General features: G+C 42.9%; 1 protein-coding gene across 14 annotated transcripts in view; it reads left to right on the top strand.

Moving 5' to 3' along the window:
* The window catches only part of LOC122412491 (CUGBP Elav-like family member 1-A), a 262155-nt gene that overhangs the window by 109574 nt on the left and 134670 nt on the right, over positions 1 to 17911 (top strand). For all 14 annotated transcript variants that reach the window (XM_043422029.1, XM_043422033.1, XM_043422032.1 and 11 more), the window contains one exon: positions 5678 to 5847. In XM_043422029.1, the coding sequence (XP_043277964.1) occupies positions 5678 to 5847 (170 nt within the window). The remainder of the gene's footprint in view (positions 1 to 5677; positions 5848 to 17911) is intronic.

A 17911-nucleotide genomic window follows, 5' to 3' on the forward strand; every position in this document is an offset into this window, starting at 1 on the left:
TGTGAGTAAATACCTCGAAGACTGTCATTTATTAAAACTGCCCGAAAAAGTTGAAACCGACAAGTTTCAAAATAAAACCGAATCGAGTTAGCGCAGCAAATATTCCAATCATCCGACGAACTTGATGAATTTTATTTCACGATTCCAAAGTATGGTATGGGAATGTCTGCGATACGGAATCAATAACGACTGGCTACCGTCGTAATAGTTGCTTAACGAAAAAAAGGAGCAATTTTAGCTCTTAACCGTGCAACTTGATAATAGCTCACAAAATAATCGATTAAACCTGCGGTAGGTTATGGTCGGGTAACCACTTTACGCTACGGTTAATTTTTACAACGGCTTCTAAAGTTCCTCAACAATCGATGTAAACTGTTTATGATTATTATTGATCCCATATAAATTGCATTTGCGGAAAAGATCTTCGAGATCCTCTTCGAACACGAAATGCCGTTTCATTCGTCATTTTAAAAGTGATTTTTCAGCTGGAAAAATATTTTTTAATCACACGATTACAAGAAATTTTTATTCGAAAACTCATTTTTATAGTGAGATGTAAAATTCGAGCTTGCGCTATGAGAGATACAAATTAGTATTAGAAACGTTTCACCGCGTTGGCTTCGCCCTCAATAATTTCACAAGAATATAGCATCCGGCAATTTAATTTGTACGACCTTTAATCACCCGAGGATGGTTAGGATGTGCTCGTTAGTTACAGGCGTCTGTCGAAGGGTGAGCGGGCGATAAAAACCGCCTTCCGATTAAATTGAGCACAAAAACGCTCTTTACTCAAGCTTCGGAGTAAACGAGGGAGAGTAAAAAAAGAGAGCCTGCGATGAACGAATATAACTAAGGTAAAAAGTTCCCGAGAATAGCAGAAGTATGGAGAGTCCTTCGGAAAATAATATCTACATTTCCAACGTGAAATTTTATTATCACAGAAAAAGCATGCCACACGTAAATCGCTATTTCTCGCGAACACAAAGTACATTAAAAACCGAGAGGAATCATGATGAGGAAATTGAAAATTTGAGGTCCAATGAAAAATGGTGCGATGAGCGATTAAAACGACAGAAATGCAAGAAATATATTTAGTTAATTTTTCTCCAACTTCGGTCGAATTATCTGGGGCTTTCAACATTGGAAAACGTGCTTCCTCAAACCGAAAATTCGGTTCGCAACAGCGTTCCAAATGCGATCGCACGATCTTTCCAGGTTTACCTTCTTTTGGTAGATCAATTTGTCGGCATGATCTGATATCTTGTGACATCGATTAAAAATCTAGATGAGTTTGTGACCCGAACGAGATTGAGTTATCGGAAGAATCTTTGGACGTGTACCGAGCTCACGTTTTCTTTTTTGCTTGCCATCGAAAATAAGAGGTGAGCTGAGATTCTCAAAGATTCTCGACGTCCTCGGATACACCATGTCATGGCAGCCCTTGAGTCACTCGATATTACGTGGCCCGTGTTTCAAGCACGTTAAGCATGTCCTACGGGCGCAGCGCAGCATTACATCCGTCTTTGATTGCCGGCTCGCCTACACTCGAGTTCAATCCCGAGATTGTACAATTTGCTTTAGGTGCACGCGTCGCTTGTTTACCGAAGGCATCAAGCCCCATGAGGCTCCGTACTCTCTAATTAAACTGTTCGATTTGCTGAGTTTGATCGATTGCCGTGAATTCCACGCACGCCTGTTCCGCGACTGCCGCAGAGCCGTTTCTTTTTTCTCAGATTTTCTCGTTACTCCGACCCGTAATTTCACTCGTACGCAGACACACACCGGCTTCTTCAATCCCTCTGTGACCGGTGATGCATCAATTTCATTCCCCTCGAACTCTCACTTTTCATCCTCATCCGAATTCGAATTGATTCGATGCGTTTAATGCAAGACGTACAATTGGCTTCCAGGAGCATCCTCAGCCGCGTTACGAACAGGGGTTCCCTGTAATATCATTTCCTTTATTCATTCGCCGAGTCTAACGTTATTCCCAGATTATTGTCAATCGATAATACCAACGAAAAAAAAAAAAAAAAAAAAAACATTCGGTTCATTAGTAAAATCAATGAATGTACTGCGATCCTCGAAAAAATTGGGGTCTGCCCTAATTAGACAAGCAAAAAAAAAACTATTTTCACGAATTTTTTTAACCGATATAAATTATAAATGTGGATTTAAAAAGTGTTAGGCCTTATAAATACACTCTTAAAATACACGACATTTTTTTTTTACATTTCTTTTACTCAGAAAAATGGAGGAGAAGACGGGTCCAAAAAAAAGATGGGTGCGTGCACTGTTGATAAAATCTCTGGAATGGATGATCGAAGAAAAAAAATAAAAATGGTTTTAGATTCAGTATTTTTTCAAAAATCACAAAACGGCAGCCATTTTTTCAAAAACTACGAAAAAGCACGTTTTTTTCATCGTTTTTTGCAAAAAAAAAATAGTTCTGCTCAAAATTTTAAAATTCGTGTGATACGCGCTAGCTACAGTCACAAAAGAACACGTGGTAAAATTTTGGTAAGGATCGGTTGAATCGTTTCGGAGATTTTATCAACGAGCCGTCCAAAAACGTAATTTTGAAAAAAACACGTTCAAACAAAGGCAGGTACGCTTTAAGGGACTGGGCGGTGCGTATTAACGCGCTCAGACAGCCTCAAAGTACACTCAGGCTGCTCAGATTTTTAAAAAATTTCGTACGAAAATTTTATAAATGCTTTATGATACTTTTAAATACGTATACTTTTCCGCAACAAAAAGAAAATCGATTTTTCAAAATTCTTATTAGGGTGGAGCCCTTAACTTGAAGATTTTTGTTTAACGGATTTGATTAAATTAATCCGTATTAAATTAAATAAAATTCGATCAAACGATCCTGCTGGTAGTTCTGAAAATAAATATCTCCTGCGTGCGCGACCATCGATGCGAGTACGATGGTGTGTCAATATATTTTCTCAGTCGTGAATAAAATACTTGTCCAGATATTGATATGATGGATTTTCATTTGACGGGTGAGCGTAAACTAGATGTTGACGTTGAGGTCCGGTGACACTTGAGACTTTCTAGAATTGCGTGTCGCTGTCACACGTCGTTTTGCAAATGGTACTTTTACGTGCGAAGCGTATTCGATGGTGATTGTATCGGATGTTTGATTATTTGAGTTATCAACGTAGAAGTTTGTTTGGCAAAACTCGTTGTCCAAGTGTCACCGTGCAGCGAATAGTTCTGTAGGAAGGACTCAGGAAAGAAAAGTTTTGGGGTCTCGGGTCTTGGGAGACTTTTTGACCGATCGATCTCCCGTGTTCGATCGTTATCGAAGCGAAGCAACGAGGAAACTGTAAAAGCGTGCGAAATGAATGAAGCATACGCAGTGCGGAGCCGAGGTTCGATGCTAAGAGCGAGAAATCAAGTGAATTTCGTGGCTCTCATGCAGGTTGAAATAACGAGCGGCGAAAAAGGTACGATCCAATCTCATCCAATAGAATCGTCTATCATAGCGGTGCTTTAACCTCGAGGGAACGAACTTTTTCGCATCGGCGGGCTCTTATTCTTGGCGTTACGAATGTCCTCGAAATTTGTGTCCCAAGAGCCTACAAGGCAAACGTTCCTCACGCGAGGCGAAACGTACTTCAGGAACGATAGCAGGGCGTTACAGGCCCGGCATGGGTCGGAAGAAACGATTCGCTCCCTCGCACTGCAGTCATACACGACGAACGTCTCTCCGCCTCTCGCTCTCTCGCTCGGCCTCTCACGACGATCAACCCCTAAAATATTGGCAAAGTTTCGACGAGCCGCAGTAAGCGGAGGAAAGGAGAAACATTACACATACACACGGATGAGCAAAAACGTAGCCACGTGCACAGACAAACTCGCACACACCGCCAACGAGAAGAAGATAAAAGTCCCTGGGTGCTTCCAATGCCAGTGGCACAGCTTCTTTTTCTCTCGGAGCCATTGTTCCTGTCGTTTCCGGTAACTTCTCCCGAATCACCACATACATAACTCCGGGAACACGAACTTGTGCGGAAACTTCATCTACCGAGGTCACCTTTAAGTTTGATTTCTTTTGTTCGAGGCATATAATATACGTTATACTTTCCGTATGAAATACAACGCAATTTTTTGAGGAAATAACTGCCCTCCATCGATATACGTACAAGCCCCGAAGAAAATCCACCTCGCGATACTCGATTACTTGACTCCAATGAAAATTATAGTTGCACTATCTTTTAAGCAGTCTCGACTAGACGGATACTATTTTTCTCTATTCTCTTAACTGCACCTCCCGAATATAGATCTCCAGCGAGCCTCGTTGCTTCTCCGGCAGCTTTGAACAGGCCGTTACGTCTTATTACTGCAGTATATCTCGAGAGGCTAACAAAACTCCGGATGAAGAACGAAAAGTCATCAAATAAATTCTCCCGAGAGCATTGCTCTTAGCTGGTAATTTAAGATCGAACACACGGAACACATCGACACTACATCGACACGATTCGCGCAGTTCGCATCGCCGGGCTCCGCTAAATGGTAAACGACCTTATCCGTAAATTCGACTAGACAGTGTCGATCGAAATAATAAAAGGGGCTCGAGATATCGTTGCGAATCGACCGAAGGGTAATGAGCTTATGGAACGCAAAATAAAGATTCGTGCACGGAGGAATCGAGTCGATCGCCCACGGAGACTATCAACGCGAATGTTCGGGCAGATCGTGTGTGATCCATCCTACGGTTGAAACTAATGATCGATCACGTTTACGTGGTTAAGGGAGTAGGGGAGGAGGGGCGAGAAATTATAGGGAAGGTTCGAGTCGTAAATATGTGAGCGCCTCTGCTCCCATTCGAATTTCAGTTTCATAGTTCTCAATCTTGAATTTATAATTTATTCGTTCTGATGATCGGGAATTGGTTAAAATTCTAATTCCGACTCGGGTTAATCGAATATTACATTTTCCGGATTCTGATGAAGCAGGAAAAGCTAACAGCCAAGCGGGCTGGAAGTTGGAGTAATAAAAAAGTGAGTTTCTCAGCGATGTAGCATCCCCCGGGTATAAGGGTACATTCACCGATAGAGAAAATAGTCGAAGCGTTGAATCTGGTCTCGTCGGCGGAGCACTAGCGTCTTCGATGTTGACGACACCGTGGTAGTTGCTCATACAGCCGGACAGGGCTTCATGCGGTATTCAGAAGGTTCCCAGTCGGAAGGAGAAAGTTGCGCAGGGTCTCGCTTGCTGCAGGGCTCTTGAGGGTGTAAGGAATAACTCGTGCGGAAAATCGTTTTAAGCCACGCCAGCTAATATTAACTTTCAAGAAGACGCGGCAAGGTCCTTTTGCTTCATCTCCTTCGTTCTCGTGCCTTATTCCTGTGGCCCGCGTTCATCCGTCTTTACGCCTTGAACGCACCCTTGATTTCTCTCTCCGTCCATTCGTTCGGACCACCCTTCGTTACCGTAGCCATCGACTTATTGTGGCTACACGATGCTGCTGCTTCCTAACATCCCAGTTAACCCACTCGATTCAAAAGTCCAACTATACTCCTCCCCGCAACTTATTTCACCGCGTAAACTCCCCTCTTTATTTATCCTCCTTCGCTTGATAAAAAAAGTGAGGCTATCGCGCACTTCACTCGCAATGTTTGCTCGAACAATACTCCATTTCCGGCTCTATTTTCTGTTGCAGTATTATGAATAACAACAAGCAGCAAAAACCCGATCCAGACAACATTAAAATGTTTGTTGGTCAAGTACCCAAGGACATGGGAGAAAACGATCTTCGAGCGATGTTCGAGGAATACGGGAGGGTTCACCAACTTAATGTACTTCGAGACAAATTCACCGGTTGCAGTAGAGGTGAGTTTGACATTAGGAATTATAAGAATCGCTTATCCCTGGACAAAAAAACGTTGCGAAAAGCTCTTTGTCACAGAAAAAAAAAAATCTTTCGTGCCATCAAAGAACGTGCCGAAACTATTCTTTGTGGTTTGACAAAAAATTCGGATATTTTGCTCTTCACGGAGAGCATGAAGAAAAATGTCACTACTTAGTCAAATCGTTGAATTTAAAGATTTGTCAGCATCCAGAAACAAATGACCAATTTGGGAATCATTGAAATTTACTTTCCCCTGTTTTCTCGAAACAAAAAACAGGAAAATTTCATTTTTTTGTGAATTTATTTCGCACAAGAATCGAGGTAAGTCCAAACCATTCGTATTTAAAGAGCGCAAGTTATCACTTTTCCCCGTAGAAGATCCGCACAAAGAAAGCTCGCGCATTCCCCAAAGCCCTCGCATCGAAGTTGTGCGTTATTGGCTACCCAATTTCACGTATCTTTCCATCTGATATTGATTTCCAGTAGAGAACGCACTGCCGAGGGTGTACACGAGGTACGGCGTAACTGTCCGCGTCCTGACGACCATCCTTGCGATACTAAAATCATGCTCCTCGACAATGTGGGCACATTCATGTCCATTCATAACGCGCTATTGTTTCTAAATTGACATAGGTAACGATGTGTCCCTGACAGCTGTGCGGTGCAAACCAGGAGTGTGGATGAGTCCCGGATATATAGTTCGAGCGTTATTAATTGAATTGACGAGTCGACGTCGAAGTTCCCTTTTGTAAATTCGCTACGAATGAGAACTTTTTTCTGAGGGCAAAAGTGATCGGGTGGTCGCTAGCCTGAGTTCGCGAGGGGCGATGATTTTCAAGGTTTTTCTCGATAATGATCGCTCACTAAACGACAAGCTCCAATTATACTTATTCGCTTCGAAATAACTGTCCCTCAATTGCTAGGATTTTCTCGTCCTTTTCTGTACGGGGATTCTGATGTACGAGGGAGCTTCAACGAGATACACGCAGGGTGACGTGAGAACAATAGAGAGGTAAAACCGTTGCAGCTGAGGCACCATTCCCAGCGCGCACTTCCGGCTCTCAACCGCATCCTCTAACTTGGTTATTATTTCGAATTTCGTTCCAAAATTTCTTCGGCATACCCTCGAGGAGAATCGATGCTTCCAAGCTCGAAAACCGGAGTGCGCGTCCTTAACTCCAACTCTACGAAGGTCATTCGTTTATGGCCGGAAGATGTTGAGCGGATGTTCCCGGAGAAAAGCAGCCCGGCACTGTTGAATGCCTGCTGAAATGATTGACCGAGTCATCCATTTTCCTGCTTCTGCGTGAACATCGTAAAGAGCACTTTGCGATGAGAATCAACAGGGTCGTAGCCATTTGAAAAACGAGTGTGGGGCTTCGCATGCGTCGTCTTTTTTTTAAGTGTTAAATTTTCAGAAATAAAACCCTCTTGCGACAGTGCGAAAGGGAGCGAGGCTAAATTCGAGAGAAAGCGAAATTTTCACGAGACATTTTCTTCATTTGGCCCTCATTTTTGCTCTCGTGGAATTTTCGTCCGTATAAACGTGCCAAAATTATGAAGAGTCGACGTAATTTGGAAAAAAATTGGGATTTCGAGGTTCGTCGCACACTCACATGCAATATCAATAAATCTTCTAACTCTGTCGGCATCCATTTATTAGGAAACCGAGGGAATAGCATCTCAGAAAAAAACGGATACCAGAAATACGTTTGTGCATGTCCAGCATTGGGCGGTGAACGATCGATGTCTGTTTTCAGACAGCCATTGTGGTCGCTAGTAGTTTTTGATGCCATTGGTATTGATCGTATCACCGTGACCGCGAATGTAAGGATAGGTGAGCTGGGAATATGTCGGGTGATCGAGAAAATGTAGGAGGAGTGATGAATCGGTGTGCAGGGCATAAAAGCTCCAGGAAAAGATCGAAGCGAGCAACATAGCTCTCATATTTGTCTATTCCGAGCATAGCCCGTGCAACGGAACGTGGCCTTAACGTCTCGCATCGTTGTCGCGTACATTTCATTGTTTTAACACGAAAGACGTTCAACTCGTATTACCACTGTTGGGAATTTTATATATTTCCCGATCTGTGAATATTATAATCCCGGTCTGTGAAACAGAAAAATTATATCGCTGAAAGGCGTAGTTGAGCCAACTACGCCCCCAGATCGGATGCCAACGAATGCAATGGCGTAGTCGAAAGTCTCTTTTGGACCAATGACGTCTGCAGTTCGAGGTAAAATCCCAAATACACAGTAAAACCAAAACGTTGTACCAGCGGAATTGAACGAATACTCAAAATATCATTCTGGGATAATGAGCCAACGAATTAATTTCAGGCAGTCGCACGAATCACGTTGAGACCAAACAAATTGCTCTGTTCAATCGGATCGTAAAATAGTTTCTTGGCAATGATTTTGGAATGACGCTAAAAAATTATAAAATTTTCCTCAAATGTGAGTTTGACTTGATACACATTTTTTAAGGATCGAGGTTAGTTGAGGTGACGTCCAAGTTATGAAGGACTGACTCGTAATAGAAGTTGAAGAAATAAATATGAGCGATGACCATTTGATGAGAATGCAGGAGAACATTGGAGTTGGATCGATCGGTCACAGGTATTGACAAAATGATCTTTACTAGCGGCATTAAACATCCGCTTCTACTCTCCGAAGTTTACAATGGACTCACTTCACCCTCGAAGCTCTAACCCCCTGAGCGACGGGGCGACGGATCAGAAAGCGTTCGCAAATATTGACTGGCTGCAAACAGGTTGGACCTCTTCGCGATCGCGATTTCAGCCTCGGAGGTTCAACCTCAAGCCTTCCTCATGGATCGAGCCATTTCTTCTCGCGACAGACCTCCAGGATGGTGCCATTTTCAAGTCTCTTCTCCACCCTCGGTAGGGGCTGACGATACATTTTTGTTTGATCTACTAAATAGCCCAATAATGGTATTTGCGTCTTTGGGAAATAAAGGACCAGAATATTGTAAACGAACTTAACATTTCTGAGCACCTTCTACGTGCAAAAAATTCTCCGATGAAATTCCGATTTTATTCTTTCGTACAAAAGGTAATTTTGTCAGCGTGTCAAATTTTTCAAATAAAAAATATCTGCAAACTGCTGACGTCGTTATTAGACGATTTCACCTCCTGAGAAATCTGAAGCCCACCAAATCGCAGGCTTCGAGAGCGAAAGTTTAATCTCGTGAAAAGTGCAGAGCACTATTATCTTTCATGTTAATTAATTTAGCAGTTACGGTTGAGGTTTCGAGCAGTTTGAGATCTGAGAAATCGAGAACGTCATCAAAGGCTTCGACCACCGCAGTCCCTTCTCTCCTCAAGGGATATCCCGTGCATCAATTTATAGTTGAGGCACCTCCACGATCAGGATTCACCAACTTGGTTGGGGTTTTAGCTGGAAATGAGAGGAACCCCATTAAACTCCTATTAGGAGCAAACGTTGAAAAAACTTTCAACTTCCAATCAGAATTTGAATTTCAATCACATCCGGAATTATAACAAAATATTGAGCATTCCTAGGAAGACGCCGAGTCCTTGAGGCCAATAAGCGGGGTACGCGATGACACGAATAAATATTACAAAACCGGAAGGTGAGTTGGACGATCTCATCGAAGGTGCACATTTCAAGAGCATTTGGCTGCGTTCGCGTTCTCATCCGAGCGTGTTTTCACAGCTCCGATCGAAGTAGATTTTTTTTCCATTTTCACGTCGACGATAAACGCAGCGTCCCGACGAAGCGCCTCAAGTATACAAATGGCCATGTGAAAGAATCTCCAGATGGGTGTCAATTAGAGAGAAGTGCAGACTCGTGTCTACGTCGTGGTGGTTTGGTACGGCTTCAGCAAGCAGTGGAGCGTCTCAAATTGGCTAGCTCACAGCAAACATACGTGTGCATGTGTGCGTGCACGTGGGAGTTGGCGTGAGTGGATGTGAGTGGGTATAGCTGTGGATGCGGACGAGCGTAAGTGCTGCTGCTGCCTGCGAGTGTACATGCGGACCATCGGGAGCTCCCCTTTTTCCAGTGCTCACCGTGTATCGAGCACGATCGACTCTTCCTTGAACCGCCGTTATAGCAAAAAAAAGAATTCTTCACTTCCTTTATATTGTACCCAGAACCTCGATACCTTTCAGTCGCGTTGAAGAGCAAGGCATGATCTGCTTTTTCTCCGGCAAGTGACACTGCTTTTATCCAAAACTTCGTAGACTCAATATCTTGAGTTGCTTCATGTAGAAACACGCACATTTCTCAAGTATTTCTGTAACGAGACGATAAAATATTGTTGGGGGGAGAGAGCGCGTCATTTGGATTTGGCAGTGGAACAGAACGTTTCAACTGTTTCTACTATTCGCTTCTATTATTCGTGGCACACATTACTACTTTCCTGCGATTCGTCCCGGAGGGTCCAAGCGTGGTGGAAACTCGGATTGAACTTATTTCGAAAAGTTGCATTATTCGAATGGAGAAAGTCGAGGAAGTTCTGGCTCGTCAAAATAGCTTTTCAACATTCATTGCACAAGTGTTGGCTCATGAGGCGAGCGGAAATCGATTATTGACACACGATTCATAAAACTTACGAATAATGTTCCAGGTGAAACGATTTATGCAGAATGTACGGTTATGACCGGAGTCGTGAAGTGTGAAATGGCCCGGCAGTTCGAAGGTCAACTCGTATTAAAAAATTTACTTTTAAATTCAAGATAGCGATCGACGCAACAAGTTCGCGGTGTCGAATACCCAACGAAATGGCTGTTCGCTGTAAATTACCTGCTCAGACAATCAAATGTGAATGGCTGCATTTATGCGCGAAGACCATACGAGGATACTTTCGATGCGAAATTTATGGTGGAAAAGTATTTTTATGCATTGGAAAGTGGAATGGCGAGTTTTATTTATTAGCAAATCTCGAATTTTTAATGTTACGGATGGTTAACGGAGTGAACTTTATAAAACAGTCGTTTGAAAGGTCGTCGTCAAGATTTTCCGTAGTAATTCTCAAATTCCTTCTCAGCAGGAAATAAGTATCGTCTTGAAAAGCTCTTTTTTGTTTACAAGAAACGACAATTTTTCTGTCTTTCTCGAACAAAAAGTGTGTTTTCTTACTCAACTTGATAATACTTCACCTTTGAAGCCTCTTCGCTCCTTTGAAATATCAAGAGTCGTGACAGATTCTTCATGCCCAAGAAGCCTCTCGTCCATCGCGCGGAGTTCCACTCGAGCCGCGCAACACACAGAAGCTTTTTTTTTCAAAGCGTGATAACTCGAGTGATCGAACGAATTGTAAAAGTTGTCGTAAGAATGACAGTTTAAAGGGGGCAAAGTAGACAATTATTTTCGAAAAAACTTATCTCCCTCGGTGATCGTGAAGAATAAGTAACTGCTAAAAAAAATAGTTGAGGAGCAAATACTTCGAAACACCATCGTAAAGTCCCGTTGCCGAGAAAGACGGTAGTCATTGACTTCAGAATCGCAATTAGCGTTCAAGGCTCTTAATGAAGTGGCTAGAGAAGAGGTCCCGTTGAAGGAGTTTGAGGAGCGAGTGCGATGCCTTTCAACACCACTAGGTGGAAAGCGTGCATCCACTTTCTACGGTATTTCGTCGGGGGCGAGGTACCACTGGGTTGAAAAAGTAGTCTTAAAGATTGAAGCAGCTGAAGAGGGCAGAGTGGCCTTTGACAGGGAATTTCCGTATTCTTAGAAGGACTCTTCGTGTATAAACACTCGCACCTGAAAAAACGAGCTTTGAGCTCGCTCTCGTTCTCTTTCTCGAGGCTTGCACTCCGAGTCTAGCGTTGTTTTGACCCCGTGCACAGACAACCATTGACGATCGAGTTGCTCGTCCCGCGTCTAATAAATATTGATGCCCAGCAGAATAGTTGGTGGGAATCATTTAAAATCCTTTGATCTCAGAATTGCATGGTTTTTTAGAAATTCCGAGAACAGCCAATGCCAGAAAATCCTCGTTTACAAGGGTTCGGCGGTCTCGGTCGCTGCTCCGACATCGCCGGCAGCGTCGCTGCCGTAACTACTTCGAACCTGCTCCCGCACGATACAAAACATTTGAAAGAGCGTATCTTATATCTCCATTGGCATTAAGGCGATAGGGAGACACTGTTTACCCCGAGTCTCTGCGCCAGATTGAGCCATCTCCCCAGCCTCTGAATTTTTTCATTTTGCTTCCCCCCCTCCGCGTTTCATTCAATCTGCATATCTCCAAGTGCTTCCCCTGTCCGTATACTCTACCTCTATTTTCACGCTTTAACATCTGCCATGATAAAAATCGAGATAACCCGCGACTGTTGAGTGCCCTCTGGAGCATGTTTTTTCTGTTTTCTCAATGTGCGCGTTTCCATGAAGAATAATAGCAGAGGGAAGCTCCCTCCGAATCGGAAATTTCGCGAGCGTATCTTTAGGCATAAAACTCGAACGGGAATATGCAGTTTTTAGCTCTTGAAGATGAATTATCATATGGAAGGAATAAACGCGACGTCTGCAGACATGAAATCCAGCTGTCCGGTGACTGAAAATCAATCGACCCCGATGTTCGGAACAACAAACTTTCGTTATACACGCTGCTGGGAGCGTGTGTCTCCGAAATGTGCCGAGCACATATCTCCGAATAGTCGGAAACATCGGACGAGGGAATCCGTTCATTAAAGGAGGATCCGCCGCGACTTTCGTCAGAACTTACGGGCGTTGAACGTTAGAAAATCTCGAGGGTGTTGAGGCTCGGTTAGGAAAACAAGCGGGGGAAAAAGTGAAACTAGAGGGAGCCTAAAACCCAGTGAAATATTATAAAACTAATGAGCTTCATCCGTCAGACTAGCCGGGTTGTCGGAGACAAATGAGGGCGACGGCAGCGGGAGGAAGAAGCAGCGGGGCGCGGTATTGAGCTACTTTTCTCGGAGGACTCGGAAGAACACAAAATTCACGCGCACACTCGATCCCGGTTCGTTTTCTTTGGGGCAACGGTGAAAGACTCCGAGCAACCGCCTCCTTCTACTCCCTTTTTCTCTCTCATCCTCTTCCTTCCAACTATCCAGAGATATAATGCAGCTCTCGTCCCCAGTAATTCTGCTACTTTGTATGCGAAAAGTGTGAGGGCTGCCTTAGAGCCGAACGCATAAACGGGGCATAGCGTGCACCGTATTCAACGTCGTTTTATGCTCCGAACGACGATCCTCTGTGCGGGAGGTCGCTCTCGAGAGGTGAGAACTTTGGCGCCCTCACTGCGAAATAAAAACTCATCACTTGGTAATATTCGGAGGAGCCGGAACGACCGAGGTTATTAATCTTTTCTCCGCAAATTTGCAGACTCCGATTCCCGAGGACTCGGCGACTCTTATTCCACTTACGAACACAGTTTCTGCTTCCAGGAGGACGATCGTCTCAGGATAGAAAGTCCTGATCCCTGAAATCGAATTTTCATCATCGATAATCCTTGCAACTCTTTTCTCCACCTAGTTTTCGGGATTCGTCATAACTCCCGGACTCGAGAAAGCACGCTAGCCCTGCCGGGATAAATGATAGGACCGAGGTAAGGTGTAAAATCGATTGCTCGATAAATCAGCTTCGATTAGCCATGATTCTAGGTACACGCGGGGCGAGTATACGTGTACGTGTGAATGAGAGAACGTGCAAGAAGAGCTCGCGTGCCCGAGTAAATTGGCCGACGAATGAGGTACATGGTATCTCGGCGTATATACATATGATCCCGGCTGCACAGGGCGAGTGCTCGAACGGGTGAACTTCTCACCTGATCTCCCTGTTCTACCGGGGAGTTTTATCAATTTAGGAGCACACGTAGTGTATGAGGAGATTGGCCAATGCCAACCGAGCGTCCAATTTAATTAGCGATCGGTGTTTGAGAGAATACGAAGCTAGAGCTCGTTCTCGGTGTTGGAAGAGAGAACGAAAAGCTGAGGTGGCGATGGAGCGTGCGGGGAGGTGAGGGTGAGCGAGGGACGAGTAGAGTCGGTGCGCGTCTCCCGCTACTTCGTCAATCCATTTCACGAGTAACGAAGGGGCGAGAGACAACAGCCAAACGCTCTATCGTGCACTTCGCAAAAGTACTGTAGCGTAGGAAAAGCGATCCTCGATGAGCGAGAGGGAAGGTAACGGGAACGCGATATCCAACGCCTCTAACAGCTTACCGGTTCCGAGACCAGAAGTCCATTCCTCTGTGCAGCTCATCCCTCACAGTCTTCTCGCTTTGCGCACGAGGCTTGAACTTCTCGCCCCTTATTTCATCCGCCAAGTGACGTTCCCTCGTACCCTCTTCACATTTCTCGTTTCCATGGATCCCCATTGTGAATTTTGTTTTGTCATCACGCCGGAATGTCCTACAGCCGTTCAATGTGCATGTCATATTTGCCCGCTATGCGCTCCTCCGGGAGCCAACGTTTTTTCAACCATTTCCCGAGCACTACTTGACCCTTATCATCCTTCCATTTCTCCGCGATATAATTGCCATGAATTTCTCCGAGATGGAACAGCCGGGCGACGACAGTGCCATTCAAAAATAAAGCTACCTCCGGATTCCACGCAGTTGCCGATCGTTTAGAAAACTCACTCATTTTAGTTTTCTTCCATTCTTTTTTCTATTATTTCGTATTTTATTATTTATGACACATGCAAAGGCTCGTTACCCCGAAAATACTTTCCCTCAGAAATAAGGACTATCCTCCAAACTGATTTGTTTTCTTTGAATATTAAAGCAGTTGCGTTAACAGGTTAAATTAACAAGCATCGTTCTACGATATTTTAACCTCCGGCCCTCACACAAATGTGGGAAGGATCAATACACACGAAAATGTAGGACAAATCGATAAAATTTGAAAGTTCCCTTCGATTTTATGAAACAAAAAGAAAATACGAAATTCACGTGATTCGGTAGGAGCGATTGCACCCAACATATATTTTTTATTCAAAGTCGACGATTTACATCGACATGTTCAACTGGCCAATGCGTCGGTCCGCGGTGGCTAACTTTACTAAGAGCGAGGTGCAAACCCCACTCTCCGAGCGTATGTTACCTATAACTAGCGTGTATATATCTATCTAGTTCTCGACCACATCCCCGTGGCCCAATGTAATATTCATAACGCTCGATACGGTTGGAGCAGACTTGTCCAGCAGCGTTAACATTGCTCTCTCTCTCTCTCTCTCTCTGAGACTGAGATAGTGTCGAAAATTTCTGTCATGTTTAAAGTTATATTTACAAGTGTTTAATTTATGAATTAAAATAGTTAACTGGTCAATATATATTCTATGAACTGTTTACTTTATGTGGTGATAATCATACATAGATATTGTACTACTTTTAATTAATAATTTGTTGATAGAAACTGTGAGTGTGCATTGTGCTGGGATTGCCACCGTCAAAAGTGGCTATTGGACGGCTTTAAAGAGTGACTTTGACATTTTAAGAAGACCTGTTCTATTTCACTTTATGTGCGATTCCTGTTATAAAATATTTTGGACATTGTGAGCTGTAAGCTATTAATCTACTAGTTATTTATTTATCTATGCACCATTTCTGGTGTATGAATTCAATGAACACGCTTTTCCGGAACATTATGTTTCATAACCTAAAACTGTCATTGCTTCGTTTCATCGATTCATTCTATTGATCGAAACTATCAGAGGCCCCGGCAGTTTCGTATGAGTGGCACTCCCTGAAATTTGCCACAACGGAGATCATTTTTCATCGCTCTTCTTTATCGATCGCTGATCACTAGGGATCTTCTCTGGCTGTTTTACCATACGATCTCGTTAGTCATTCTTGAGAACAACTACGATGGCTCAAAAGAAATGTCCATTATGCGCTAAGCTTGCAAAAAATGACGTCATCGTGTGCAAGGGCAAATGCAAGGGAACATTTCACTTAAATTGTGCCTCTGCGGAATTTGAACTTGACGTGCATGATACTGATGCTCTAAATTGTTTTCGATGTGGTCCATGTTGCCTTCAATCACCATCTTCGAATCGAAACACTGCTTCCGCGTCCTCTCAATCAACAGCAATATCACTTGATGCAATAATGAGACAAATGCAGATAAACTCCGATCAAATAAATTCTAATCTTGCGACATTTCAAAATGCAATGACTAATAGATTTGAATCGCTGTCTGAAACTCTAAATGGTGTTGTCAATGATATTTCTCAACTACGCAGTGAAGTTTCAAACTTAACAACCTCACATGAAAATGTGGCATCAGAAGTGACCACCTTACGATCTGATTTCGTCACTCTTGATGATCGTACGGTCAATTTGATGACTGAAAATGCACAGCTCAAATCGTCGTTACAAGTTTTTTCCTCTACGGTAGCGGATCTGAAGGCTGAACTCCATTCACCTGGAATTTTAGTTCGCAATCTACCAGCTACGATTCCAGATTCGCCGAGAACCATGGTCGAAAAAGTTTTGATTGCTCTTGGAGTTCCTGAGTTATCATCTGACATTCTAGACATTCGTACTATCAACAAACAATCCATGAATGCAATTGGTGACAAACCTGGTAGCTCGACTCAAACTCGTTCGCTAACGTACTTAGTCTGCTTCAGGTCGACAGCTGTGCGTGATCATGTGATGTCTAAAAAACGAATAAAAAAGATTCTTTCTATCAGTGAGGTTTTTTCATCGAATATTGCTGGAAATATCACAATCAAGGAGTTCCTACCGCCTAACATCTACAAACTGCTTGACAAAACTCGTTCTGTCACCAAGCAAAAGGGGTGGAAACACGCCTGGGGTACGTCGAAAGGAGTATTTGCAAGGAAAACGGATGGCTCGGAAATTGTTTCCATCGACACAGAGGCAGATCTGGAAAAAATCATCTGACTGGCTCGAAATCTCACTTTAAGTCAACCGTCATCATCACAAGAACCAACGGAACAGCAAGCTACACGTCCTTATAAAAATAACTCCATTATAATCTCTCAATTTAATGCAAACTCCCTATTGGGACACATGGATCAAGTTAAAGCTCATTTTTCTCTACAATTCTCACATATAATTTCTGTCTCTGAAACCTGGTTGCATGCCCGTGTGTCTGATGATTTAGTTGATCTAAAAAATTACGCTCTTATTCGTAATGATAGAGAGGGGAAATCGGGAGGTGGTGTTGCATGCTATATTCATGAGTCACTCAAGGTTAAAATTTTGGCTAGCTCACCATCGCAATTCTCAAACTCACCGGAATATCTTATTCTAGACATTTCCACTACTTCCAATATTTCCCTTCTTTTCATTACAATGTATAGGAGACCAAAAGGCCTCCTTTTTCATGCTTTTTTAAATGATTATCTTCGTTTTGCGCCTTTCTATGAAAACATTATTATCAGTGGTGATCTAAATTGTGATCTATTAAGTAGCAGCTTTGAGTCGAATTACTTGAAAGAACTTGTCTTTTCGCAAGCACTACATATTGTTGATTCAAAAGCAACTCACCACACAAACTACAGTGATTCCTGGCTTGATGTGTTTATTGTGGACAATCAAAATAAAATTCTTTCATTTCTTCAGTCTGAGTCACCTTTTATTGGTGGCCATGACATGCTCACAGTAACATATGATATTCCTCTAAAAGCTGCTACTACACGAACCGTTACTAGACGCTCTCTGAAAAATTTTAACATAAATGCTTATAATGAAACCCTAGAATTACTCTTAGAAACTAATAATCTCACGCGATCCAGAATATATTCATCTACCTATGAGCTTGAAAATTCAGCACAATCTCTATGTACCCAAATTGAAGAATCTTTGAATACTCATGCACCACTCAATACTTTTAATGTTAGTAAACCTCTGGCGCCATGGCTAACAAATGAAATTAAAGCTCGCATAAAATTAAAGAATACCTTATATAAACAGGCAAAAAGATCTGGCAATCTATTAGCCATAGAGATCTACAAGAAATTCAGAAATGAACTTGGCCTTTACATTAAGCAAATAAAAAATGAATATTATCTTGCAAGATTATCCTCAACATCTAACATTTCATCATTATGGCGTGAA

The sequence above is a fragment of the Venturia canescens genome, chromosome 6 (genome assembly GCF_019457755.1).
Source record: "Venturia canescens isolate UGA chromosome 6, ASM1945775v1, whole genome shotgun sequence".
NCBI lineage: Eukaryota > Metazoa > Arthropoda > Insecta > Hymenoptera > Ichneumonidae > Venturia > Venturia canescens.